The sequence below is a fragment of the Ailuropoda melanoleuca genome, chromosome 11 (genome assembly GCF_002007445.2).
Source record: "Ailuropoda melanoleuca isolate Jingjing chromosome 11, ASM200744v2, whole genome shotgun sequence".
Taxonomy (NCBI): Eukaryota; Metazoa; Chordata; class Mammalia; order Carnivora; family Ursidae; genus Ailuropoda; species Ailuropoda melanoleuca.
Window position 1 is genome coordinate 11,616,798 of NC_048228.1, and position 27,877 is coordinate 11,644,674.

A 27,877-nucleotide genomic window follows, 5' to 3' on the forward strand; every position below is an offset into this window, starting at 1 on the left:
TTTGAATCATCTGCAGTTTTATTCCACAACAGAAGTAAGTCATTTCCTAACAATAAATATAAAAAAAATAATAATAAATTAAGGTTCGAAAAAAATACTCAACAAAATCAGTAACACTGACAGAGTAGTAAATGTTGTCTAAAGAGGAGGGAGACCTAACAGACTGGCCCCCAGCCTGGGAATGTCTGACACAGGCCACCGTCTGCCCCCCAGCCCTGGCCAGGCCCCCTGCCACACACACATACACCCCACAAGGTACAAAATATATACTTTAAAAAACCTCGACACAACCAAGCATCCTGCGAGGGCCCCGGGGAAGCAAGATTCGGCCTGCTGGGGCTGAGGGCAGGGCCTGGGGGCTGAGGAAGGCACCTGAGGGACCGGGGAAGCACTTTGGGTCTTGCCCAGCTGAGTTGGCCGGCTGTCCTCTTCTCATTTGTGGGTGGGGCTGGAGGTACCCTGTTCACGTGACCAGAGGCGAACCCCTCCACCCCTGAGACGGCAAAGGGGAGGTCAGTCTGGAAACGTCCTGTGTGTTTGTCCAGGTGCCTTGGCGGGGCTCCTGCCCCGGGGGATGCTGGGAACATGGCGGCGCCTGCTAAGTGCTTGGCAGTCTCTTCTTCGTAGACGAAGAGGCCCCCAGCTCGGGGTCCCTGAGCGTCTCCCCAGTTTAGGCCAAGGTGTTGTCTGAGACCCACCCCCCCAGCAGAGGCCTCAGGGTGGCATCAGTAAAGAATAACTAGAAATAAATTAAGGTCCCTCAAGGCCCAGAGCAGAGCTGGCAGGAAAGCCACTGTTTCTTCAAGTATTCTTGGCCAAGGGGGTTCCAGGCCTGCCGGGGCTCAGATGGGGATCCCCACTGTGTTCACCTGGTCCTTGAGTCCCAGCAGGCTGTAGGCGATGCGTTTCTGGTGGCCAGGCAGCCGCACCCCAATCCTCTTGATGTCGCTGTGGGTGAGGGAGAGAGGGAGTCAGGGGCTGGCTGGTGGGGGGGAGAAGAGGGAGTGGGGGGTGGCGCAGAGGCTTGACAGGGGGATCCACATCCTGAAGGCTTGCTAACAGTGACAGGGTTAGGAAAGTGATAGAAGCGCCCACTCTGTGAGAAGCTTCTCCCCTCCCCCATGAAACCTGCGCTATCATCTGTGAAGCAGGGTCTCTTTTCACTGCCGTTTTGCAGATTTGAACATTTGAGGCTCAGAGAGGTGAAGTAACTTGTCCAAAGTCACACAACCAGGAGGAGGAGGAGCTGGAAATCGGAGCAGCTGTGAACAAATGCCTCCTCTCCCCCAGCCTGGGTCTGTCCTCACTGTCTCCAGCTGAGGCCTCTCCCCAGGGCAGCAATCACTGGGTGCAGGGGAGCAGGGGAGCAGGGGCAGGGACCCTCTAGGGCTGTTGCTCACAGCTCTCCCCGAAAGGTCCTTCCCAGCCATTGCTTTATTCCACCCCTCCTCCCTTCGAGCTCCCATTGCTGATAACTGAGGAAGAACTCGGGAAGCACTTCGCAGGGGGACCTCAAGGGTTAAAGTTCTGTCTGCAGGCTGCTAAGGGGAGGGGCTCGTGGTCACCAGTCAGGTGATGAGGTCACCCCAAGGCAGGTGCTCTCCCTTTAGGATCCTCAATTTCCTCACCTGTAAAATGGGATGAGTGCCTAACTGGAGGGTGGGCGACCCTGTGGAGATGGGTGGCAGAGAGGGAACAGCCTCGGTGCCGGATGGGGAGATGTGCCCAGGAGCCCACAGCCCGCTCCTGCCCCCCTTCCATGCCCCCCCCTCCCTTGTAAAACTACTTATGCTCCCAGGAGCCCTGGAGCAGGACGTTTATTGCTCACTCTGGGACTTCTCTCCTCCACCACCCTCACCCACCAGCCCAAACCCATGAAAACACCCAGGTTTTTATGGGCCGTCTCCTGGCTGTAAATGAAACTAATAATATGGTGCGAGCTCCTGTTTGCAATTCCGGAGACATGACTTTCCCACAGGCTCTGGGAGCCCTCGGAGAAGCACTGGGCAGGGAAGGGCAGACCCGGGTGTGTGGGGAGGGTGGCTCAGGGACCTCCAGGAGGGGCTGGCTGCTCCCACCGCAGCAGGAAGGCCAGAAGTCAGACACCGGGGAGAACTTCCTAACCCACCACGGAGGCCATTCCAACCAAGACAGCTGGGGTTGTTGAAAAGCAGCGCTGTTTCCCCCACACCTGTAGGTCTCCAAGTGTGGTTCCCAGGGAGGCATTCGGACCCCCAGGGAAGGAAGCACTTCCTGAAAAGGCAGGAATCTGGGCCTACGTCCAGACTCACTGACCTTGAAGTTCTGAAGGTGGGGCAGGGAGTCTGCATCTTATAGGGTCCCAAAGACCCTGATGTATGATTTTTTTTTTTAAGATTTTATTTATTTATTCAACAGAGGTAGAGACAGCCAGCGAGAGAGGGAGCACAAGCAGGGGGAGTGGGAGAGGAAAAAGCAGGCTCACAGTGGAGGAGCCTGATGTGGGGCTCGATCCCATAACGCCAGGATCACGCCCTGAGCCGAAGGCAGACCGCTTAACCGCTGTGCCAACCAGGCACCCCCCTGATGTATGATTTAAGAACCCGTGGGTGAGGGGCACTGGGTGGCTCAGTCATTAAGCATCTGCCTTCGGCTCAGGGCATGATCCCAAGGTCCTGGGATCGAGCCCTACATCGGGCTCCCTCTTCCGCTGGGAGCCCGCTTTTTCCTCTCCCACTCCCCCTGCTTGTGTTCCCTCTCTCACTGTGTCTCTCTTTCAAATAAATAAATAAAATCTTTAAAAAAAAAAAAAAAAAGAACGTGTGGGTTAAGTGAGTGCTAGGAGGGTAACAGCAGAGACCTAGGCCCCTGGGCTCCAGGACAGGCCTGGTACACAGTAGGTCCTCAAGAAGGACCTGCTGAATGAATGAACGGCTGCTTTAGGGGATGTGCAGCCACTGCCCAGGCCGCCTTGGGCCCCTCTCCCAGACTGGCGGCGTTGATCTGACAGGGTGGGAGCTGACGTTGCTCCTCAGGCCTCTCTAGGAAGCAAAACCCCTGGGCTGGGAGGCAAGAGGCCAAATTCTGGTCCTGGACTTCTTCAAAGCCTTGGGCAGGTCCTATCCTGTCTCTGGGCCTCAGTTTCTGTATATGTAAAATGGGAAGCTTGGCTTAGATGCTCCCTGAGCCAACTACCCCAGCTCCACTCCATTTCACAGAGAAGAGACCCTAACACCTTCCCTGCCTCATTTGCTAACCACAGAGGCACAGAAGGTGAGAATCACAGCCCATCCCAAGACTGTTCCTGCCCCAGCCTCAGTTTCCCTCTTGTCACTCCTATCCACTCTGATCACAGGGGTAGGGAGACACATGACCAAGGCTACCTTTTTCCTGAGCACTCTCAATGCCAGCCCTGGTCCTGGGAGATTCGAAGGCCACACCTCCCCAGCAAGTCCCTACCGTGCACTGGCCCTGGGCACGAGCAGTGAGAGAGGGCTCCTGGAGCCTCCCACGCCAACGATCCGTTCCTCCAGCAAACAGTGCTTCAGCACCAAGCCTGCGCCGAGGGCACGTGGCGACCATAAGCCCCATCGGCCTGGGCCCCCCTCCCAAAAAAGCCATGTTGTGTCGCCTCAGACACCGGACAAGGCCTCTTGTTGGACGGGGCATTTTTCTGGGCTACAATCTCTACCACTTCCTTAGTTCTCAAAAGACATTTAGAACCACGAATCTAGCTAGAAACTCAAGCAACTCCAAAATAATGCAGTGAATGCTCCATCCGAGAAAAGGTGGCTGCTGTGGGACCTGCCCAGCCGGCCCCTTGGGAGTGGGGAGGGAGGGGACAGTAAAGCCTAAACCTCGACCCGACCCCAACCCGACCCCATTGGGGAAAGTGCTGAGTTCTGATACCAGCTCTTTGCGTCCCACTGGGACTCACGGCATGTGTAGACATAGCCTTTGGGGTAAAAGAGTGTTCTAAGATCCCCATTCATTTCATTTATTTGAAATAAAGAAGGTGGCAGTGCTGGTAAGTCACGCAGGCCCCAGCTCGGAGCACCATCGAGCTGGTGGGAGATGGAGGGAGCATGGAATGACTTCCTGCCTTTATTCAGGCCTTTCAAAACACAGCACACATGCAAACACAGCACACATGCAAGCAAACACACACACACACACACACACACACACACACACACACACACACACCACAGCCTCCATCCATCCAAGACAGCCCTGTCCCTGCTCGTGGGAAAGGAATTGGCCGAGGAGCACCCCGGGCTATTTTGGGAAGCTTCTAAGAACATGTGTTTCCTATAAGCCCTTCTCCTTGCCCTCTGCTCTGCTCACCCACAAAAGTAGCCACGCCGTTCCCGGTGGGAGCCCCTGGAGGGGCCAAGGGGCTGTTCCAGGTTCCGAGGCAAAAGGAGGGAGTGCAGACATCCTGGCCTTTGCCCACAGGCTGCAGGCTGAGAGCAAGGGGGTCAAGGAGAGGAGGGAGTGACATGGGTTAAGCCCCTACTGTATACTACGCGTGTCATTTGCACTCACCCGTGCCATCTGCACGGCAGGGAAACAGGGACCAGGGCTCACACATGGAATCTAATTTGATCAAGGTCTCCCACTAGGAAGTGACAGATGTGGGACTTGAAGCCAAGTGTGACTGCAGAGCCTGAGCCTGGGACACTGCTGCTGGCTGGAGACAGAAGATATCCTGGGACCCATCTCCTTTCTCGGGGCCTCCCTCTGGCCCCCTCTGGCCCTGTCTGACTCCCCATCCCCTGGGATGGGCCACGGCCTGATCTAAGAAGCTTTGGCCGGCAATCACCAGCCCAGCTGAGTGGTCTTCAGAGGCCCTGGAGAATGTTCCTGCTCAAGCCCAGATCCCAGAACTTCTGTGACCCAGAACTGTGGGAGGCCGGGTGGACCCTTCCATGTGATTCCCAAAACCTCCCAGCCCCAGGGTCCATTCCGGCCCTGACCTTAGACCCTAAACAAGCTGGGCTCTTGGGACTTAACACTATTTTTAGAGGCACAAAAGGCTAAGAGGATCATGTCTTCTCCCTCCAGGGATGGGAAGAGGTGTCCTTGCCAAGGCCATGCCGGGAAGGGTCCCTAACGTTGGAGCACAGAGCAGAGCTCCCAAGGGGCAGCCTGTGGGAAGAGGTCCCGGGAAGGGATGGCCTATGGCACACTGTCCTAGGCAACAGCCAGGAAGTCCAAGGGCTCTGCCCATTTCCCTTCAGCACCCTGGAGAGGCATGCTGCCCCTAACCGGCTGTGTGACCTTAGGCAGGCTACATAGCCTCCCAGCCTCAGTTTCTCCACTAAAGACCTCCGTGGTCCCTGAGCTCTGGGCTCTCACTGACCAGGGCTGGAACCCTACTAGGCCCCTAGTGGCCGTGGGACTCTGGGCAAGTCACTGCACTTCGCCCCCCGTTTCCCACCTGCCCAGCGGGGAGATGGACAAGCCCCACCTGCCGAGTTATCCTGAAGCCTAATTCAAAGTGCTCAGGCCCACAGCTGGCACAGAGTCAGCCCACCAGAAACACTGCTCCAACTATGACAATGACGATTATTTTCCCATCTGGGGAAAAAAATGCAGGAAGAGGGGGAGCCGGGCGTGAGTGCCCAGAATTCCTAGCTACTGGCCTGGCTCTGCCCTTCCTGGGAAGCCTCTCTGCCCCCGAAAGAAAAAGAGAGAGAAAGAGGAAGAGGGGCGTGGTGGGCAGGTGGGGAGAAGCGTGGGCGGGCGGTGGGGCGGGAGGCAGCCTCGGAGGCAGGAGGCGCATGGGGGGGGGGTGGACTCACTCGTTGGTCATCTGCACCACCTTCTCGATGACGGTGTAGCCGGCCGCCAGGAAGTGCTCCGTGTACTGCTGCATTTTGATGGACTCGAGCCACTCGGACACCGTGCGGAAGGGCACCCCCTCGGAGCCGCTGGTGCTGGGCAGCCGGATGGACACCCTGCAATGGGAGTCACCCACCTGCTGGTGAATGGCGGCGGCAGTCAGCCTGCCCCAGGGCCCCAGGCCTGCCGGTCCCTAACCTGGGCGATTCACCCAACCGCCCTGTGCCTCAGTTTCCTTATCTGGGCAACAGAGAAGCCCAGTCGGGTAGGGTTCAGGGAGACAGGCTGGCGTGTCAGAAGCACTCAGTGTTTACAGCTCCTGCTGCCCCTCCCCCCCCCCCCCCCCCCCNTGGCAACACCACCAGCAATAACCACAAAATAACAAAATGTTAAGATTCAGGTTCCTGGAGGCACAGCCCCAGCCTGGCCACCTGCCAGCACATAAAATACTTAATCGTCCTGTCTCAGCTTCCTCATCAACAAAAGGCGGATAATTACAGGACCCATCTCATCGGTTGTTTGAATGAGTTAAAACATGTTAGGCATGGAGCGCGGTGCCGGCGCATTTCCCATATATGTCAACTGCTTCTCTTCGAGTCTTCTGAGCCCCGGTCCAGGGTAAGTAAAGCCCACGGAGAAGGTCCGAGCCCCCTGCCCACCGGCCCCCCGCCAGCCGCCGGACCGAAGCGGCTCAGGAGAACTGGGAGCCGCCAGGCACGGGGGCTACGGAACTAACCGGGGGTCGAAGTCAGCCAGGGTCTTGAGGGAGTCGGGAGCTCGGATGAGCTTGTCGAGGATGCTGACGATGTCGGCAAACTTGGGGCGGCGGATGCGCTCCTGCTGCCAGCACTGCATCATGAGCTGATAGATGGCCGAGGGGCAGTCCATGGGCGTGGGCAGCCGGAAGCCGTCGTTGATGGCTTTCATCACCTGGGAAGGCAGGACGGTCGGCAGGGCTGCACGGCCGCCAAACCCCTGCAGGCTCCCGGAGGAGGCCCCGCACGTGCCATGGGCCCAGGAGGGAAGAGGAGCACCAGACGCAGAGGGGATGAGCCTTCTTTCTAGAGTCCGACATACGAGCGAGCCAGAGGCAGGAAGGGCAGATGCTAAGGGGGCGCTCTCCAGAGTTCCACGGAGGCAAGGGCTCCTGACCCTGCTCCTTCCAGGGCACACCAGGCAGCAGCTATGCTGTGCACCCTGCAGCCAGCCTCCCTCCAGTCTCGGGATGTCTCCACCAGCCACTCCCTTCAGCGAGAGCCCTCTACCCACTCCGTGTCTTCCCCCGGCCCCCTTGCCGCGCCTCAGTGTCCAGGCTGCATGAGACACCGGGCGAGCACGTTCCCGCACACAAATGCGTCTACCACACGCACACACGCAGACAAACACCCCCGCCCCACTCCTCGCTTCCCTGTCCTTCTGCCGGCGGGAGGCAGGGACTGGCTCCAGAGCCCAGCACAAGGCCTGGCTCACCGCAGGCCCTCAAACAACATTTACCGAAGGCACCCGATGCAGATGAGCCCCCAAAACCCTTCTCTGCCCAGCCGCCCGAGTGCAGAAAGGAGTGAAGGGCTCCAGTTCAGGACAGGGGAGGGCTGGGCAGGGCGCGGGGGGCCTACCTCGTGGTTCGACAGCTCCCAGTAGGGCCGCTCGCCGTAAGTCATCACCTCCCACATGACAATGCCGTAGCTCCACACGTCGCTGGCGGAGGTAAACTTGCGGTAGGAAATGGCCTCCGGGGCCGTCCAGCGGATCGGAATCTTGCCACCCTGCGGGGGACCCGGGCCCGGTCACCACGGTCCCTCTGGCCGGCCCGAGGGCTCTCGCAGCCAGGGCCCCGCGCCCGTGCTCCCCGGAGGCCTGCTTGCCTGCGGAGGCCCACGCCCGGGCGCACGGGTGTGGGGACCGGGGCAGCGCGGAGCCCGCTTCAGCCCCGGGAGCGACAGCCACCCTAGCGCTTACGCTGGTGGTGTAGGTGGCCTCAGGGTCGTCCTCCAGCACGCGGGACAGGCCGAAGTCGGACACCTTGCAGACCAGGTTGCTGTTGACAAGGATGTTGCGGGCGGCCAGGTCGCGGTGGACGTAGTTCATGTTGGCCAGGTACTTCATGCCGGCCGCGATACCCCGCAGCATGCCGACCAGCTGCAGCACGCTGAACTCGCCGTCCTTCTCCTGCACGGCACAGGCCCTCAGCCAGGGTCCCCGCGAGCAGCCCCGGGGGTCCAGCAGCCCCGGGCCCCCACCCAGCCCGACCTGCAGCCTCACCCGAAGGAACTTGTCCAGGGCCCCGTTCTCCATGTATTCAGTGATAATCATCATGGGCTTGTCTGCAGAGGGGGGCACAGGTGTGAGGGGGTGGCCAGAGGTGTAGACGGTGGGGGGGGGTACGGGGGGNGGGGGTTGGGCACAGCTACGGACAAAGCCCCTGTTTGGTGGCCCTAGGGGGCAGTCCCTCTTCACCCCCACTGTGGGTGGTCAGGCCCTGGGGGGGGGCCACCCATCCCCGCGCCCCGTGCCCGGGCTCACATTTGGAGACGACACCCTCCAGGCGGATGATGTTGTGGTGGCTGAACTGGCCCATGATGCTAGCCTCGCTGAGGAAGTCCACCCGCTGCTTCTCCGTGTAGCCAGCTTTCAGCGTTTTGATGGCCACGGGCACCTCCTTCTTCCCCGATGCCTTCAGCGTCCCCTTGTACACCTCCCCAAACTCTCCTGCGGGAAGACAAGGCGGGAGGGGCACCCAGTCAGCCCGGCCACGGGGCGCCCCCAACAGGGTCCCAGGCCCCCCTGCAGGGCGCCGTGCTCACCTGCTCCAATGACCTTCTGCCGCGTGACACAGGAGGGATGGATCTCGGTGGTGAACTTGAGCACTGCCTGGTTGGGGTCCTCGTACGTGTGGGGGTCCACGTATGTCTTTAGGGGCTTCAGTTGTTCTGGAAGGGGGGAGAGGCAGGGTCACAGTTGGAGGAGGGGTCCCTGTGAGGGGTCACCCAAGAGGAGGAGGCCACATGAGGGCCCAGGCCCCCTGAGCCGCCCATGGAAGACCTGGGCACAGCCTGGCTGCCCCACCTCCCCCACAGAGCTTGGGGGGCCTGTGGGGCCGGTGGGGTAGGGTGGGGCATAGAAGGGCGCAGCATCTCACCTGACTTGGAGAAGTAAACGTCCTCAGAGGACTGGCGGGTCCGCAGGCTCTTCCTCCTGAGAGAACCCCACGGGGAGCCGAACACACAGGGGAGGTCAGCGACCTGCTCTGGCCATGGGTCTCCTGCTCCCCCCAACCCCCCCAGTCCTAAGCCGGGGCTTGGTGTGCTGGGCACTCTGCTCAGCAGGCGGAGGGTGCGGGGAAGGCAGCGGGAGAGGGGGGGAGGAAATGAGCAAGCAGGCCTCCCTTCTTGGGATCTACACCCCATAATGGCCCCTTAAGTGGCCATAATGAGGGCTTTCCTCATTAGAGCTCCCAGAGCTTCCTGCCTGCGTGTCCAGAGGAAATGTGGACACACAGTTACTAACGAGAGCAAAGATAATGACTGCCACGTCCCCAGCCCCCGCGGCGTGCCAGACGCTGCGCTGGGCACTTTACGGCTCACCGCGTCTACAGGGGTCCCCAGCAGGTGGGGATCAGATTACCATCAGCCCCATTTTCCAGAAGGGAAGCCGAGGTTCCCGGCCCTCTGTGTCCCACCTCAGCCCTCTGGGGAGTCCGGGCGTGGGCTCCGACAAACCTGCGATGGATGAAGATGCCGATTCCCGCCAGCACCAGAAGCAAGACAACGCCGACGGCCACGCTGCCAATCACCGCCATGTTGCCAGATCCTTCCGTGGCTGTCAGGGGAGACCAGCTGATGACGAGGTTGTCCCCCGCACTCTAAATCAGGGCAATGCCCCCTTTGCACCCAAGGACCACTTTAGGGACGTGTGCGGGATGCTTTTGCTTGTGACGCTTCCTGAGAATATTCATTCCCATTTCATAGATGGTAAATGACAGATCTTCCCTAGGGAATATGGTAGGAACAGCCAGGTGTGTGGGACTCTCTCCTCGACATGGGATTTGAACTGGGTCTGCCAATGCTGGACCCCATGTCCTTCCTTCTCACAACACTGCCCTGAATGCATGTCCCTGGGTCCCCCTCCCCAGCCTTGGGGCCAATCCCTACCAGGCTCTCCCAGGCCCTGGCTGACCAGGTGGGGGGCATGTCTACGTTCTTTGATCCATTTCCTCCTCCCAGACGTCCCAACCGTTCTGTTTCCTGGCCCTGGCCCGGCCCACGCCCTGATGCCCGACTCACACAACGTCTGGAACTCGTGAATCTTACTGCCAGCCCCTTGGCCCTCCTGCGTCAGCGCCTGCACCTGGACCAGGTAGATGGTATCCGGAGCCAGGTCGTCCAGGGTCACAGAGAAGCCCTCGGTACGGCGCACGTTGTAACTGTTGGAGTCGCCCTGTGAATGAAGGCAGGGCGGGGGCGTCAGCTCGGCTCTCCAGAGACCACCCCCGCCCAGTTCAGCAAGGGGGCTCACTTACGTTAGCAAACTCAATGCTTTTTTTTTTTAAGATTTTACTTACCTTTTTTTTTTTAAAGATTTTATTTATTTACTTGAGAGACAGCATGAGCACAAGCACATGGAGAGACAGAGGGAGAAACACACTCCCTGCTGAGCGTGGGGCCCAATGCAACCTGGGGCTCGATCCCATGATCCTGAGACCACGACCTGAGCCAAAACCAAGAGCCAGACGCTCAACCAGATGAGCCACCCAGATGCCCCTTGACGCTCTTACAGCGGAGGAAACGGAGGCTCAGAGAAATGAAGTGAGTCGCTCAAGGTTCCGGCCAGCAAAGGCATGCCCTAAACTCGAACCCAGGTCTGTCTGATCGCCAAGCCCTGGCTCTTCCCCCTACCCCGATTATCTCTTCTGGGGATTCCAGAACACTGTGTCTTCTCTCCCACAACTCTCCGCTGTGCTGACCCGGGAGAGGTGACTCTCACGAAGACCCCAGACCCCAGTGCCCTCACCGGCAGAATGCGGTAAGCATCTATGCGTCCCATCAGTCCTCTCCGTACAGCCCAGCCGGGGTCAGCCCTGACCCCGTGAGTTACCTTCTTCCGGTAGGTGACCTCATACTTCCACACACGGCTCTGCTGTGGCGGGGGGATGCTCCAGGAGACACTCAGCGAGGTGGTGCTGCGGCCCTCCAGCTTCACCTTGGGGGGCTCTGGGCAGGACGGTGTGCGGGGGAGGGGTGTGAGGAGCCACGTGGGGGCAGTTGGGGGAGAGGGGGTGAGTGCCCCCAGACCCAGTCCCATCCACGGCCCAGGCTCCTCAGATCCCAAGCTGGGATTCTCCTGGCAGAGCCTCCCGCCCTGGACCCCACGGGCTGGCACACCCGGGGCCCCTCCGAGTAGCTATGAGCACGTGACTAATAAAATTCAAACAACAGCTGACCCTTGGGATAGCCTGTCTGTGGGAAGGCACTGTTTTAGGAGCTTCATATATAAAAATTTATTGAATCCTCTCTCAATAGGGAGGAAATTGAGAGAGGTCACCGAGCTCGGATTTCTAAGCCCCGGCTGCTGCCTCCCTCCCGACGCAGCCAAGCCCTGGGTGGCCGTCCCGCTGACGCCCGGCCCTCACCTGTCTGGTTGATGCTGACGCTGGCGGTGCGGAAGCTGCGGCTGGCCACAAGGCCCGAGACACCGTTGCGGGCCTCCACGGCGAAGGTGTAGTTCATGTGCGGCTCGAGGTCACTGACCGTCACGCTGGTGCGGGTCAGCGCGTGCGGCGGCTCCGAGTAGCGCACGCTGGCCTCGCAGGGCCCGCACTCACCCGACTCGGGCCAGCACTGCTCGCAGGTGACGCTGTAGACGATGTCGTCCCGGCCCCCGCTGTCCTGGGGGGGGGTCCAGCGCAGCTCCACTTTGGCGCCCATGCCCACGGCCGTGAGGTAGTGCGGGGCGGAGGGCGGGCCTGCACAGAGGGCAGAGGCCAGAGTTCAGCCCCGGATGCCCTGGACGTGTCGAGCAGCAGGCCATGTCTCCGTCCCCCTCCCCCGCCCCAGCCGCCCTCCCTGACCACGGCAAGACTCACGAGTGCAAGGCATCGACAGCAGGTCCTGTGGGGCCCGGAAGTAGCCTTCCTCACACTCACAGAAGGTGGCCCCCTCGGGGGCCAGCACCGTGTGCACGGGGCACTCCAAACAGGGGCTCTCGGACGCCTCGGACTTGAAGAATCCAGGCGAGCAGGCTGCCGGACACAGGGACAGACGTGAGTTCGACCAGTTCCCACCCGAGGCGACTTTTCTAGTGAGACCTCGTCGTGGGGACCCCACGCAGGTCGCTGAACCTCTCTGGGCCCGTTTTCTCGTTGGTAAAGCATCTCGTGATGACAGAGTGCACGGCAAGCGTCCAGCTCATGCTGGGCGCCCAGGAAGTGCCTCGCCCGTGTGCTCCAAAGCTCTGCACACTCCCTGCCAGCTCTTACAACCGGGGCCACACCCGAGCCTGGCGTGCAAGGCTCACATCTCACCCGAGGAGCCTATCTCACACCTGGCTCGGCACCGGACGGACCATGCTGCCCGCCTGCCTCCTCCCCTTTAATTTTGCAGACCAGCCCGATGGGGCCCCACCTAGGCTTCCAGCTGCCCAGTAACTGCGTCTTCACTGCTGGCCTTTGTTGACCCACTGTCACCACTGCCTCAGCCCAGCAGCCAGGCACGCCCGCCCAGGATGCCACCCCTGCAGGTGTCCCCCTACCCCAGGACCCGACTGCCTTCCTGTTCCGGGGCTGGCCCGCCAGGAAGCAGGAAAGGCCAGGCCCCCAGCACCTTCTGTGGAGCTGCTTCCAGGACCGAGTCATTTCCGCCACTCACAAGGGCAGCCAGGAAGCAGCTTTTCCTCCCCGGGTGGAAGGTCCTGTCCTGGCCAGGCCGGCTAGGGGCTCAGGCACCTGACTCCAGAGGCTTCTTCCTCCCACCACCCTATCCTGCCCCTGCCCCAAGCCCCTTCCTGGCTTCACAGGCAGGAAGCTGCCTAGACACGGGGCCCATGGTGTGGGCTTGGGCAGCTGCCCAAGTGGCCAGAATGGGGGTGGGATCACCTTAGGGACCTCTTCTGCAACCCCACCATTACTGTACCCGCCTCCATCTTATTCTGTGGACGGCATCCTGGGACACCTCAGGACATCACTCCGTGGTGTGGTCCCCGAGATGAGACAAAGCCCCTGAACTCAGGAAGTGGGAGCGCATGACTATGTTTGCCATAAAGGGGTAGGCAAGAGCTAAGGAGATCTGAGGAGTCATAGCGGGGATATTTCAGCTGGGGCTTAGAGGCTGCGTAGGAGTTCGGCAGGGAAGAAATGTTGTAAGGAGGAGGTATGGGTGAGAAACAGCAAGACTCACACAGAAAGTATGAGTGGCTTTCTCAGCATAAATGGGGGGAGCAGGAGGCAAGAAGGCCAAGAGGTTTCCAGGGACCAGACTGAACGAGGCCTTTAATGCCAGGCCAAGGAGCCAGGACTTTATCCAGGGGCAAAGTGAGTCACTGAAGGATTGAAGGTTTGACACAGAGCAAAATGGCACAGATTTACACTGTCGAAAAAATTCTCGGACAAGGTCTCCCTCCTTTTCCAGTTCCCTCCGTGAGCGGCGATGGGAAGCAAGACTGGGAGTTGGGGGACAGGACTCAAGGGACGCCTCAGCAGCCCCTCTCGCCCACCATGAGTGAGCAGCCTGTCCTGCCACGCGCCGCCCCCATGTCAGAACCACAGCAGAGGCCCTGAGGATGCTCGTCCAGGACAGAGGGGGCCTGGGACCTCACTCCTGCTCTGTGTCCTGGGACACAAACAGTGACCGCTGATTAAGCACCTACTGTGTGTAGCTCCCGGACCACGCCCCTGACATTCGTTCATTCCTCACGACAAGCTCGTCAACTGTGGGCGCCGTCTCATTCATTCTACTTTTGAGGGGAGAAACCTGAGGCCCAGAGAGGCAAGAGCACTTGTCCAAGGTCAACAAGCTCCTAAGACACAAAACCAAAGCCTAAACCCAGGACGCCTGACTTTGAGCCCCTCTCCTCCCACACGCGTCTCGTTTTAGAGCAAAGAGAAACCAATGCTCTGAAACAAGCCTCGAAGGGACAGGAGAGGAGTCCTGACCCGCTTCAAGAGCCAGAAGATCAGAGTAGCTGGGGGGGGTGGGTACGTGTGTGGCACCTCCCGACAGGTCTTCTCAAACGCGGCACGTTTATGGCCCAGGTGAAGCAAGGGCAGGGTCAACCCTACACCACTGGTTGAGGAACCAAGTCTCCTACGACTTCAGCAATCCAGGCGTTTGGTTTTTTTTAAGATTTTATTTTTAAGTAATCTCTGTACCCAATGTGGGGCTCGAACTCACAACCCCGAGATCAAGAGTCACAGGCTCCACCGACAGAGCCAGCCAGGCACCCCTCACGTGTATTCTGCATTCCTCCTTACATATCCGTCACATTACAAAAATAGCTCTCTTCTCCCCACATCTTCTAGTAAAAATGAGACTCCAGAGAGCCGGGCCATTTTATGTTGGGATTTCAATTCCCCCGAGAGCCCCGATTTGTCCCTGGAGGGGCCCATACCCTGGGTAAGGGCTGGCTCCCTTGGTCCAGGCCCAGGGGAGCCGGGGTGCTCAGGGGGCCCCGAGAACCACCTTCCAGCCCAGGCTGGGGAGGGGACCACAAGCCCCCACAGCTCGGGCTTGGTTCTACCGAAGGCGTTAGCCACCTACAACCCCCCACGATGCCCCCGCACCCCGGCCCCCCCAGTCCTGTGCCAAGAGGAGGAAGGTGGGGTAGGGGAAGAGTCAAGTTCCATTCTTTGGCCCCAGAGCCCGGGGGTGGCCTGACTGCTGCTGGCAGGAAAGAGGGAATTTGGAGAGATTTCCGCTGCGGATATGCCAGATAATACAGCGGAGAGGCAGCGTCAACAGGGTATGTGCTTGACTGACGAGAACGTGCCGCCCCCACCTCCGACCGCACAACGACAAGGGGCTGTCCCCGGGGCCCTGCCAGAGTGGGCCAGTGCTCAGGGGCCCCAGAGTTCACGGGGAGGACAGCAGCAAGCCCCAGTGTCTTTCTGACCTCGCCCGGCTGGATTTCCTGGCATCCTGGGCACACATCGGGCGGTCACACACACCCAAACACACCCACGGGCACAAGATACCCACGGTCCCTTAGCCGACCGGGGGACTCCTATGCACCCTTCAATACCCCGCTGGAGCGCCTCTCCACCGCCCTCCCAGACTGCCCAATTTCTGGCCCTCTTCTGCCCCACGGGGGCATCTGTTACTCAATCTTATGTTTACCAAATAGAAATGAAGCACTTCCTACGTGCCTGGCACCATCCGGGATATGATGGTGAGGCAGATGAGCACCGTTTCTGCTTCGGGGGAATTCTCAGCCTGGCTTTCGTGCTCCCTTTGAAATGACTCCTGCTCCTAGTAGCGTCTTCTGCGAGCCTGGCAGCAGGCACGGCGCCCAATCTCTCTGCGGCCCACGGCTCAGCACAGGGTCCGGCACGCAGTAGGGCTGACTTGGTGGAGGGACGGGTGGGCGAATGAACAAATGAATGAACGAATGAATGAACAAATGTGTGAGTCAATGGCTAAACCTAGGACATGTGCATTAAACACACGCCACAGGAGTGAGTGGTGTCGCCGTGCCCTGAGAGACCCTGCGGGGACGGTGCCCCGGGACATCCACCTGCCCAGCACAGGAGCCTGGCCTTGGCACACCTGTGGAGAGCTTCTCTGCCCAGGGCAGCCTGGCGGGCCCGGGACACACCGAGCAGGGGAACTGGGCCACGGTGGCTGCACCCAGAGCTGCACCCCGGTTTTTCCAGTTCCCGATGCCCGCGTCTCAGGTGGCAGCGTGGAGCGACTTAGGGACATACGCCCTCCGCCCTCTGGAGTGACGCAAATCTAGCCCCTGGCGGAGCACCTCCCCCCAGGCCCAACCACCTTTCCAACTGGTAGTGGTGAGGTCACAGGGTCAAGAGGTCGCAGTGGCCATTCACCTGGGGCCAGTCACCTCCCCAGGCCATGGAGGCAAAGCGTGGACTTTGTCTTGTGCCCTGACAGGCAGCAAATGGTGACCCAGAAGTCATCGACCCTGCCAATGAGGGGAACTGCTAGCTCCCGCCCCTGGCGGCTTCCTGTTGCCCAGGGGCTCCGGCAGCCCCATGTGGGGATGTCCCCATGGCCCCGATTGCTGCTAGCATCTTGCCCCCTTCCCCTTCACACACACCCTGGAGAATTATCTTCAGGCACATTCCTCCCCCAAGCCTGAGATAAGCACGGCTCTCCCTCTCCCCCCCCAAAACACCCTCTCCCTCCCCCCCCCCAACACACCGCCAGCCTCCACCTCCTGCTATCTCCTCACCAGCAGCCTTTTATCTTCTGTTTGCTTTCCCTGCCTCCTTCCTTCCGTTCTGGGGACCCACTTACCTCCGGAGATGGTGGGAGGGGCCACCCCACGGAGCTGCCCGCCCCTGGTGTGAGCTGAGGGCGGGGCAGGTGGGGGCAGAGGTGGGGAGCCGCCATCCCCCGCTCCCACCCCAGCAGGCCAGAGGAAACCACAGAAATGAGGCCCAGGAAGGGGAAGGGCCGTGCCCAAGAGTCAACAGCTCACAGAGCCCCCAGCCTGGGGATCAGTCATGTCCTGCCTCAGCGGGCCCCTCACACAGCCCGGGGCCAACCTCCCCGAGACCACCTTGACCAGAGCCATCCCCTGCCCAGGGGATGCCTTCCCTTCAGCTATGGACCCTGGGTTAGGCCTAGGCCACTCAGGCTGCCAGTACCAGGACCCTGCTTCTTGCCCCACGTGCTGAGGTCATCCAGTCAGCTGTTTACCAGGGCAATCTGGGTTCTCGGGCTTTCGGTAGAAAATCACAGGAGGAAGATTCTGATCACTAGGTCAGCAAGGGTCCAAGCCACCCATTTGACAGGTGGGGTGAATGAAACCCAGAGGGGACTTGCCAAGGGCACACAGCTTATGGGGAGGACACATGCCAGGGGCAGTAGCTGGGGACCGTACGCTGCCCTCGTCGTGCCAGGCCCCTACTCTTTTGCTCACTGGCCACTCTTTCCTCTCTCTGGGCCTCAGGTTCCTCATCTATAAAATGGAGCTAACGTCCTCAGCCTCTCTGGCTTTGTGAAGACTGAAGGAAACCATAAGAAATACTCAGCCTGGTGCCTGGACTGGGTGGGATGTCCCTATGAACCGGCGGGGGGGGAGGGGACAGAGAAATTAGAGAGGAGACATCCCCAGGGGCCTGGACCCCTTGAAGGCGCAGGAGCCTCCAAAGAGGGAATTCCCCACGGTGCCCACCTCCAGCTCTGGCCTCCCATCTGCCGCGCTGAGCCTTTGGCCAAAGCCGCTGGCCACCTGCTCACCTGGCCAGCAGCGCCCACGGCCAAGGCCCAAGGCGCCAGGCAGGGCCCCAGCAGCTCAGCGGGATGCCAACACAGGAAACAGAGACAAAGCCGCCCCAGGGGAGAGGACCGGGGAGAGGCCCCTCAGCCTCCGCTATCCCCCAGGCACCAGGCAAGGCCGGGGGCAGGGCGGGGGGGGGGGGCCTGGAGTAAAGTGGGCTCATTCCTGACATAGCTCCAGAGCTCTCCGGGCAGGGTGCCCACCTGTCCAATCGCAGCACCTGGGAAGTGCCTCCCTTCTGCTGTCCATTTAACCCTTTCCTGAGTGCCAAGCTTCCTGGGGAAAGAACCCTGAAAGCAGCGAGCTCTGAAGATGACCTAGACCAGATGCTCGGTGACCTCAGGGAATCCACACCCCTCTCTGGGCGTGATTTGTCATCAGTAAAAGCCCCAGTGGGAGAATCTGAGTCCACGGCCCTGTGAAGGGTCAGGCGGGCAGGGTTGGGAGGGGAGGGCTGGCCCTGCACCTGCCTCCACTTCTCCCTCCATGTGCTCAGTAACGGCCGGCCGATCGTCCACCCTCCCACACCAGGACCCGCCATCCGGGGGCTGCCCGGAGAGCTCACGCTCCATCCCCTGGCCAGGAGCTGAGTCAGGGATTCCAAAGGAACTGGTCATTTCCCGCCCCATTTCCTGACCCATCCTCAGTCCTGGGCGCCGCTGCATGGCCTGGATTCAAATCCGGTGCAACCACACATCTTTGCTGTGTGACTCCAGGCAAGCCTCTTCACCTCTCTGAGCCTCAGCCTACCGTCTACGAAGTGTCTCGAAGACAGGTGGGCCCGACTCAGCAAGCGTGCTGGTAAAGCGCTCGCCTGGCTCCCGCCTGCCTGTGGAGGGCACCTGTCTATAGGAGCTACTGTTTTTATCTCCACCGGCCTCATGGTCAGGGGCTGCTGTGAACGTCGGTAGGGATATCGAGCAGCCAGGCTGCGGGTTCCCACACACACCGAGGGCCCCTAAGAGCCACGCTGAGGGAGCTCAAGGAGGAAAAAGCAGGGTGACAGACACCCACTGAGGGAGCTCAAGGAGGAAAAAGCAGGGTGACAGGCGGCTGGCAGCTGAGAGGGCTCCCCCAGTAAAGTCAAGGATTCTGCTCTTGGAAACCAGTCCTCCCGATCCGCGGCCTACGCAGCTCTTCACAGGCAAAGCCTGCCAGAACCCTGACCCCCCCCCACCTCTAGGGGAAGGAAGCCGGCTCCCCCTTACTGGAGAGAGTCTCCCCCTCCCCGCAAACCCCCCCAACCCCAACGTCCACTTATCTCTGCAGGGCCTGAATCACCAGCCTGTGGAAAGTTTTCAGCTGCCCCTCACCCCCCACCCCTGCATTCTTGTGTGAGGATGTCATGTGGGAGGAGCCTGCTCGACCCACTGGGCTGCCTCTGCCCCCCCACCCCGCAGTCATTGTCTGAAACTGGGAGTGTGCACTGGAGGTCACCTAAAGCAGGGGCCAGATGGGGAAGAGAGACTCGGCACAGGGGGAGCTGGAAGGACAATGGGGAGGTAGGAAGGGCCGCACCAGAGACTACACCACAGGTGTACTAGGGAACTTCTCGTCCAGGGGTTTACAGACTGTGTTAAGCAAGGTTCTGAGGATCTGTTTGAAGAAGCAAATACAGCCTGTCAGAAAAGGCTTGAGGCTCCTCGAACATTTCAACCTCCTTCGTCTGGTGCACGATCTAGGGCTAACAAACCAAGTAGAAAGCCTTATTTTTGGCCAGAGATGAAGAGAGGTTTACCCAAGATCACCCAGTGGGTACATGCCACTGTAAGGACTGAACCCCGATTTCTCAACACCCCGCTTATCTCAGCATAGAAATTCCCAGAGAGAGCAGATGAGCTGGCGTTCCAACGGTTGGCCTGCATTCCACAAATGCCCTGCCCCACAGCCATTTCTAGAAAAAGTCACCCATTGAAAAAATCTACATTGCTGTAGAGATTTCCGCTGTCACAGGCCCTGGCTGTGCCAAGTCACAGCCTCCTGATGTGAGCTCACTAATGCCCAGGCCCCGTCCCCAGACAGAGCCCCAGAGAGTCGGGCCCCTCCTCTGGCTTCTATTTGTTATCAGTAGAAGATTGTCAGGAGAACCTGGGTCCAGACCCCGGGGTAAGGTCAGGCAGGGAGGGCAGACTTTGCACCTGCCTTCCACTTTGACCTCAATGCAGACCTTTATCAAAAGCTCCCCAGGTGATCCGTGCGCAGCCAGAGGGTGTGAATCCTGGGTCCAGTTCCCTCACCGCCACGTACAAAAGAGCAGCCTGAGAACCAGAGAGGTTAAGTGACTTGCCTAAGGTCACACAGTGAGTTAAAAGAGATGGAACGAGCTCCGGGGACCGGACCATGTGTCCACGGTGCTGGTAGATAGCCGATGCTGAAGTTATATTTGTGGAATGAATCAAAAATAACAAGCACGCTTGAAAGCACTTACGTGTCAAGTACTGAGCTAAGCACTCCATGAGCATTAGGTCATTTGATTATCCTAACAACCCTACGAGATGGGCACTGTGTTTCTCTCCATTTCACAGAGCAGGCAACCAGCCACAGAGAGGTTAAGAAACGGGCCTAAAGTCACACAGCTAAACGTAGAGCTGGGATTTGAACCCAGGCATTTTTGCCCTAGAATCCTTGCTCATAACCTCCACAGTATCCCGCTTTTCAGTTTATTCCTTCTCAGGGAATAAGCGAAGCCAACCATAAATGAGGAAACCGAAAGCCAGGAAAGCTCCGTGATTTCCACTCAGAGAACCACCGCACATCAAAGCAGGGGCGACCTTCCCAAGGTCCCAACGGTGCCAGAGCCGACCCCAGAACCCAGGAGCCCAGCCTCCACCCCAGCACCCCCATTCCCCGCATCCCCAGACCCCCGCTCACCTTGGCAGGCGTCCTCCACCTTCTCGTAGCCGGCCTGACACAGGCACTGCCCAATGGGCACGAGCCACTCGCCGTCCACCGCGCAGTGCATGCGGGGCTCCTCGCCCCCCGGCGGCACCACGGCGTGCTCCACACACGTGCCAGCCACCGTGGCCAGGGAGGGCGCGTCCGAGCCCGCGATGGTCTCGGGGAAGCGGGCCAGGCCCTGCAGCAGCTCGGGGCACTTCTTGTAGTAGACGCGGACGGACAGCAGCGCCACGCAGGCGCCGATGTCCTGGAAGGCCAGGTAGAAGCCCTTGCGGCGGAGCGGCCCCACGGAGCGCTCCTCCACGTTCAGCTTCACGTGGCGCGTCTCGAAGTCGCTGCTGACCGTGATCTCGTCGGGCGCGATGGTGTCGATCTTGGTGAACTGGCGCTTCTGGAAGTTCGTGCCGTAGTCCACGTCCGACTCGGCATAGTAGAGGTTGAAGGTCTCCTTGCAGGAGCTGGCACCGCCGGGGAAGCTGTTGCAGTCGCGCACGGTGAACTTGAGCTCGATGAAGATCCGCTCGGCCTCGCCGCGGTACACCCAGTTGGTGCGGAGCCAGTTGTCCTGGTCGCCGGCCACCACGTTGCACACAGAGTACATGTAGATGGGCATGTCGTCCATGATGTTCTGCATCAGGTCCCACTGCACGGGGCGAGGGGGACGGCTTAGTGTGGGCGGGCACCCGGGGAGATGCTGAGGCCCAGAGGCAATGCCCCCGTGGCAGAGCGGGGCATCGGGACGACGCTTTACGTTCTTGCGAGCCTCATTAACAGGGAAGGAAACTGAGGCCCAGAGAGGGGCGACAGGTCACCCTCACGGGCTAACTGTGGCTGAGCTACGACCTGTCCTTCTGGGGTCTCTGACCCCAGGGTCAGGGTGCTGGGCCTCTCTATTGGACTGGGAGCCGGGGGTGGAGTCTGGGGGATCCGTGTGACCTCGGTGGGTCACTTAAGCTCTGTGAGCCTCGAAGTCCGCATCTGTACCATGGGGACAGGATCTGCGTCACAGAATGGCCGTGAGGCGAACGACAGCGTGTCTACAAACTGCTAAACATATTGGCTGGCACGGGTAAGACAAAGCAGCTCTCACACAGGCAGCTGGTATCACTAGTCGTAATAGTCGTATTTACTGGATGTGTGTATCTACGGACGGTGTGAGGGGCAGGGGAAAGGGTTAAGTCAAAAAGAATGGATGAGGGGCGCCTCAGTGGCTCAGTTGGTTGGGCATCTGCCTTCGGCTCAGGTCACGATCTCAGGGTCCTGGGATCGAGCCCCACATCACTGGGTTCCCTTCTCAGCAGGAAGCCTGCCTCTCCCTCTCCCTCTGTTGCTCCCCCTGCTTGTGTTCTCTCGTTCTCTTTCTTAAATAAATAAATAAAATGATTTAAAAAAAAAAAAAAAGAATGAATGACCCTGCATTATTTAGATCTTGGCTTTGGAACAGACCGGCACACGGTCTTCCCCCCTCAGAACATCAGCTCAGTCTCCTCTGGGAAGACTTGGGCCAAGCGCCCCCCTCTGGCTCCCACAGTCTCCATATTCCCTTTATCACAGCACTTGGCATCTATGTGGTGACACCTACACCTGGCTCCCATACCAGACTCTGAGCTCGTCAGGGGAAGGACTGCATTGCATTCATTTATGCATCCCCAGGGCCTACGTGGAACAGAGTAGGTGCTCAGGAAAGTATCTGTTGAATGAACAAGTGAATGAATGAATGAATAAAAGCAGAGGGGCTGGGAAACAAGGCCTACACTACACTGTATAACACTGGCCAAGGCCTCACTCAAATGCCCTTGGGCCTCAGTTTCCCACCCTGTATAATGAGAGGGTTGGATTAGGTGATCTGTGTTCCCTCCCAGCTGGACATTCCAGAATTCTGGAAATCTATAGAGCTGTATCTCAGGCCCGCACGGGGCTAAGGTGACCAGGGACAAGCACCTGACTCACACAGATCGGGCCAGCAGTGGGAACTGCCCCAAGTAGACCCCTGGAGATGTACTTCTCCCTGGCTCAGGACCCCAGGACAAACTCAGCAAGGGCCCATTATATAGAGGGGAAAACTGAGATCCAGAGAGCAGTAGTTATCTTCCCCAAGATCACACAAAGCCGGGATCCCAATGTCTTGCCCACCAGTCCTGGTGACAGTTGGGCAGGGAAGGGGGGCAGGTCTTGGGTGGAAATGAGGCAATACAAACTCAGCCCCTAGCAGGAAGGGGAAGTAATGGCTGGGGGAGAAGGGAGAGGGGCAAGCAGGAAGGAACTGGATCCCGTTTCCCCGGGGCTACAGGAACCTGTGAGCCTCTGCTCCAGGTCTCTCCCTTACCCCTCACCTTCTGGGCTGGGACTTTGAAGACAGGGAGCCTTTAACCTCTTCCTCCCAAGAGGTAGATGGAGGAAACCAGAGGGGGTTCCTCTGGGCATCCAAGGGTCCCTGTTCTGCCGGGGACCTCCAGCCGTCTCCCCAGCCCTTTCTGCCTCTCCCTTCCCCACGTTCCAACCCCCAGCACCCCAACCCCACCCCGGATCTGGGAGGGCAGACTCTGAGCCCGGTGTGGTAAACAGGAGTGTGATCCCTGGCTGAGCTGTTCAATTTAGGCTAGCCCCATCCTCCCTGGGTTTCAGTTTCCCCATCCCCATGCCAACGCTTGACCTTGCAGGCTTACCCCTTTGCCATATGGGTGCGTGAGCCAGCCGAGTTCCCCTTTAGCCGCAGCAAAGTCCAACAGTACAACTGCAAGAGATGGGAGGGAGGGCCCATGAGCTTGGGGGCGTCTCTAAGACTTAGGCCATGGTGGGAAAGGTGAGAGTCCCCCAGGAGTCCCAACTCCTCAGCTCTCATAGAGAGACCCCACTATACGGGGTCACTATATCCCAAAGACCTGTCCCCCGACAGAGAGGGAAACAGGGACCCAGGGAAGGGAGGGGACCCAGGCAAAGCCATGCAACAGGCTGGGTGAGGACTAGGCCCCCCATCTCCCAGGCCACAGTTCCAGCCACGCCACCTCCCCCCTTGGTCAGCCCCCAGCAGGGCAGAGCAGGACAGAGCTCAGCCCAGCAGGGGGACAGCAGCTGGGCAGAGAGCTGGGGTGGGCAGGGCTGGTAAGTGACACCACACCCGACCCGTCTGCTTCCGGAAACAAGGCCCCTCAGCAGCACTTCACATGCATGTGGGCCTCGGGGACACTCATGTCTGCTCCTGCCACATCCCCCCCTCAGCATGAAACACCCCCACCCCACCCGGGCCACGTAGCACATACGTCAGCAGCACATATGTGCATACATGGCTCGTGGCACTCCGAGAGGGCTGTTAACAGGTGGGAAGAGCTCCAGGGAGGAGAGGGGGGACGATGAGTGGGGGGTTTCTGGAAACTGATCCTCCCACCACAAAAGCCACAGAGCAGGCAAGATAAAGCTCTGAACCCATAGGGCCTCTAGGATGGGCCCAAAGATACACACAGCTGGCGAGGTCCCGTCCCTGGGAAAGTCGCTCCGTCTGCCCTGTCCTTCACACCCTGGCTACTACCCTGCCAGTGGTGCCTGGGGGAACAGAGATGGAAACCTTCAGAGGGGACTTCCAGGCCCACAGGGATCAGCTGCCAGGCCCATGCTGTCCCCAGAGAGGCATCTGGAACCTGACAGAGGGACACACTGCCAGCGGCCTCCCTAGATCAAGCCCTGCCCTTGGGCAGCTCCCATCGGTCCACCCCTGGCTCTTTGGCAGGCTCAGTGGCTATAGCCAAGACCCAAGACCCCGGGTAGTGTCCCTCCTCCATCGCCAAGTCAAGTCCGGGCCCATCAGGCACCACCCACCGTCCCTAGAGAGAAAGGACACTGGGGGAGCTCTGGCAGGGAATCTAGACAGTGTGTCCCCCTCCCCCCCCATCCAGAGAGTAAAACCCTCAGGTGGAGGAAGGAGGAGACCAAACACTCACTGCCTTGGAGCATGAGGAATATGGCCTCAAGAAGCAGCATTCCTCCAGCCTAGGACTTGGAAGAATAACTCTAAGCACGGGACGGAGCAGGCAGGGGGCAGAGATGGTCCCGATTTAGGGGTGGGATGGAGTGAGGGGACTGAGAGAGGAGTCCTGGAAATCCTCTCCTGGGGTTAGGATGGCCTCCTCCCCTAGGCTGAAGGCCCCCAGGACCGATGCGAGGCATTGCCAACACCGGCTGCTGACCTGGGCCAAATCTCTCTAGGAAGGGCTCTGCAGCCCAGACCGGGAAGAGGAAATCCGATGTGGCACCTGTCCCAAGGCTACGGGGATAGGGGAGGGTGGCTGGAGGCGGGTGGGGTAGGGGCACAGATTTGTTCGGGCATGCCCGGGGCCGAGGCTTGGAAAACTCACTCACCCCACTAGCAAATGGAATGTTCTAGCTACAAAGGAAGGAATCTGGGGGTTCCTGGCTCCAGCTGGGTGGGTAGGAGGACAAGAGTGAATGCCCCCCACAGTTCTAGACATCCCCTCCTCCCCAGACCGGTAGGAAGCCGCAGACTGTGCCCCCAAGGGAGGGGGCTCAGGGCTCCCAGGCTCTGAAGGGTTAACCTGGCCCAGAGGGACCCCACCACCCCTGCCAGAGTACATTCCCCTTCCAGCCCCAGGCCTGGCTCTAGAAGTATCACAGGGCTCAATCTGAGAAGAAAAGAAGCCTTCACACAGGAAGGAGCCTCCCCAGGGGGCTTCCAGCCACAGCCCCCTCCCTGGAAATTCCCTAGAACCGATCACCAGGAACCAAAGCCCAGCCCTGGTGCGGCTCTCTCTCCCTGAGCTCTTCCAGGGACAGAAGGCTCGGGTTCCCTGGAATGGGTGGGGGAGGGGGGCAGGGAGCCCCTTGGTTGCCCCTGAAACCTTCACTGAGAGGCCCTGGCTGGGCAGGGCTCATCCAGGAGCCCTCAATCCCTCTTGCCACCCCTAGGAAACCTCCCTCTCTGACTTCCCTGCCTTCAGGTCCATCACGAATGTCATACTGCTTTCTTTACTCAAACACAGCACTACCTGGGGTCACCTCCCTGCTCCCCACATCCCACTTTAACCAAAACCAGCTAATTCCTAAAGAAAGGGGGCTCTGTGGGGAAAAAAGGGAACAGAGGGAAAACGGGGTTCTTACAAAAGCCAGCCAAGGACTTTCCAGGGCCCCGGAGCCCTCTCCAGCCCCTTCCCATCAGCCACCTCATCAGCACCACTGCATCCATGCCCAGCTACTCGGCTTCTCAGGAAAATCAGCCACGAAAACACAATGCCGGGGGCCCTGGGCTCCAGCAGCTCTAGAAGCCAGACGCTCAGAGCTGACCCTCTGTGCAGAGGGCCCGGGCTGGCAAGGGCTTAGCTTGCGCCTCCCTCAGTTTCCCCATTTGCAAAAAGAGGACAGATTCAGTGGCTGTCCACTGGCAGAATCCAGACAGGCTCCATCTGGGTCTCCAAGTGCATTCTGGCTCCTCTACCCACAGGGTGGAAGTGAGAAAGGAGAAGGGAAGTGAGCAGCAGCCTGGGTTAAGGGTGGAAGGGGCCTGTGGGTCCTTCTCTCTGCGCACACAACCCCCCATCCACCCCCAGACAGATCTACCACATTTGGCCCCAAAACCAAAGAACAGAACCCACCAGCAGCTGCCAGCTGGGCCAACACCCGCCGCCCCCCCAGCCACCACTGTAGGGCATATCTAGGGAGTTGTTCACAGGGACTCTTGGAGCCTAAGCAAAAACATTCCCCCACCCCAGGACTCTCCAATACCCACCCTCTTCCTACTCCGTCCCATGGAGGGGGCAGCTAGTGGGCTAGGCTGGGGAGAGCACAATGTGGGGCACGAGGACCAGGCAGTTCCAGGCTTTCAGGCTGGTGGCGGGGCTGCAGCACACCCGCTCAGTAGTGTGGGTCCTGCCTAATCCCCTTGCCCCCAGGACAGCCTTCCAGAAAAGCCTGTAGTGATTCCAGCTGTCTCTCCCCTTCTCTCCAAGCACAGTCCCCCAGGAAGGGGGAGGACCAAAAGCTGGGAGGTAGAGAGAAGGGGGGTGAGTACTGGAGATGGCAGAAATCCCTGCCGCCCACTCCTGCAAGTTGGGACCCGGAGCCCTGACCCATGCAGGAACTGGGACAGGATGCGCCCCCCACCTCCACCTCCAAGAGCTCCAGCTCTGGCCTCTTTTCCTCTCAACTTGGAAAAGCAAAACCTCCCACCCCTTTTTGGAAGGCAGAAAAAGAAAGCAAGGCTCAAGGAAACTTCTCACCGGCCTGGGTTTCCTCTGCACTTCCCCCTGCTGGAGCCTGCGGAAGCCTCGCTCTGCCCAGGCAGACGGGGAAAACTTGCTCTCACTGTTGGAAACCGAAGCCGGCCTTGGCTGGGTGGACAGGAAGGTCCTCGGCCAAGGGCAGGAGCCCCCATCCGCTCGGCGACCCTAGCCGAGGGGCAACGCCCCCACTCACACACCTGCCCCGCCCAGGGCAAAGTCTGCGGGGCCCCTCACCCGGCGCCGCTCCGGGAGCGCTGGGGCGGGGGTGGGTGATTCAGTCCCCCACCCCCGGATGCCCGGACTCCCCGGTGGCCCTGGGGTGACGGCTCCACACCTTGAGAGACCGCGCCCCCACCTGCCGCATTTCCTCGTTCTGAGTCACCCCTTGCTCAGAACGCTTGACTTTGGGACTTCCTGTCCGCACTCGCAGCCCCGAACCTGACCCCCGAGCCTGGGAATGCGGGTTGGGAAGACAGGGAGGCTCTGCGTGGGCAGGTTGGCCCGAAACTCCCCCCATACTCTCCTGCCCGACTGGAGGCAAAGGGAGGCGTGGAGAAAATCTCCGGGTGCAGGGGCTTCCGCAGGGGGCTCCCTGCCGGCCGGAGAGCCCCCTCCCCAAAAATGAGGGGCCTCCACAGGAATGCTTCTCCGCGAAATCGGGGCAAGCGTGTTACTGAAGACAGGACACCAAGAGGCTGAGTCTGCGGAAAGCCCCTCAGGCATCCCGTTCTCCAAGGGACCCCCGCACCCCCGTCGGTACGCGTTCCCGAAGCCGCCGCCGGGGCTGCGACCGCGTGGCCCGCGCCTCGGCCCTTTCTCGGCGGCCTCCGAGCCCCGCGCGCCCGGCCGCCACCCCTTAGTCCCCAGAGGCCCCGTAACCCCGGGCGGGGGGTCCCAGATTCGTCGCGAAGGCAGCGCGCGCGCCCTCCCGACCGCAGCACACCGGGGCTGGCGGCGCCGGGTCGGTTTCCAAAGTTGCGCGCGTCGCCCCTCGCGGCTCCGAAAGGCTGGGGGTACCGGGGTCGGGCCGCCCGGGCTGCGGCGGGCCGGGGCGGCCCCGCGCGCACCACTCACCTTCCTTGCCCTTGCGCCGCTGCGGCCGCGGCCAGCACGCAGCTCCACAGCAGGGCCAGGCAGGCGCGGGGCGCCAGACGCTATGCCGCCTCCTCGCTCCGGGCCGGGTCCTCGGCGCCCGCACGCCCGCACGCCCGCACGCCCGCCTCTCTGCCCGCTCCCGCCCGCTGCCCGCCCGCTGCCCGCGCGCAACTTCTCGCCTCCTGCCCCAGTCCTTAATGGAAGTTGGGTGAGAACCGGCTCGTGTTCATTCATGCCCCGCGCTGACGTCACCGAGGCCACTCCCCCAGGAATGTCTTTAAAGGGGCAGGGCTGGCACCGGGCTAGAAGGGAGGGGAGTCCCGAGGGGTTTGAGGAGGACCTTGGGGCCCTCTGGGCTGCCTGGAGCCCCCCAGGCC

General features: G+C 60.2%; 1 protein-coding gene across 3 annotated transcripts; it reads right to left on the reverse strand.

Moving 5' to 3' along the window:
* Positions 1-27,670, reverse strand: EPHA2 (EPH receptor A2). Of its 3 annotated transcripts, none has more exons than XM_034671253.1 (17): positions 27,480-27,549; positions 22,845-22,912; positions 20,152-20,821; positions 11,909-12,064; positions 11,456-11,788; positions 10,921-11,036; positions 10,110-10,263; positions 9,546-9,645; positions 8,966-9,021; positions 8,631-8,756; positions 8,350-8,535; positions 8,089-8,150; positions 7,786-7,995; positions 7,443-7,592; positions 6,563-6,756; positions 5,787-5,962; positions 1-948 (listed from the first exon to the last, which is right to left on the reverse strand). In XM_034671253.1, exons 3-16 carry the CDS (start codon positions 20,810-20,812, stop codon positions 5,794-5,796), a joined length of 2,673 nt encoding a protein of 890 aa, XP_034527144.1. In that variant the 5' UTR covers positions 20,813-20,821; positions 22,845-22,912; positions 27,480-27,549; the 3' UTR covers positions 1-948; positions 5,787-5,793. The 3 variants fall into 3 exon arrangements, with proteins under 3 accessions (XP_034527144.1, XP_034527146.1, XP_034527145.1); XM_034671254.1 differs by having other exon boundaries at positions 843-948; positions 5,787-5,942; positions 27,480-27,670; XM_034671255.1 differs by lacking the exon at positions 27,480-27,549 and having other exon boundaries at positions 5,787-5,942.
* Between the last annotated feature and the right edge of the window lie 207 nt (positions 27,671-27,877).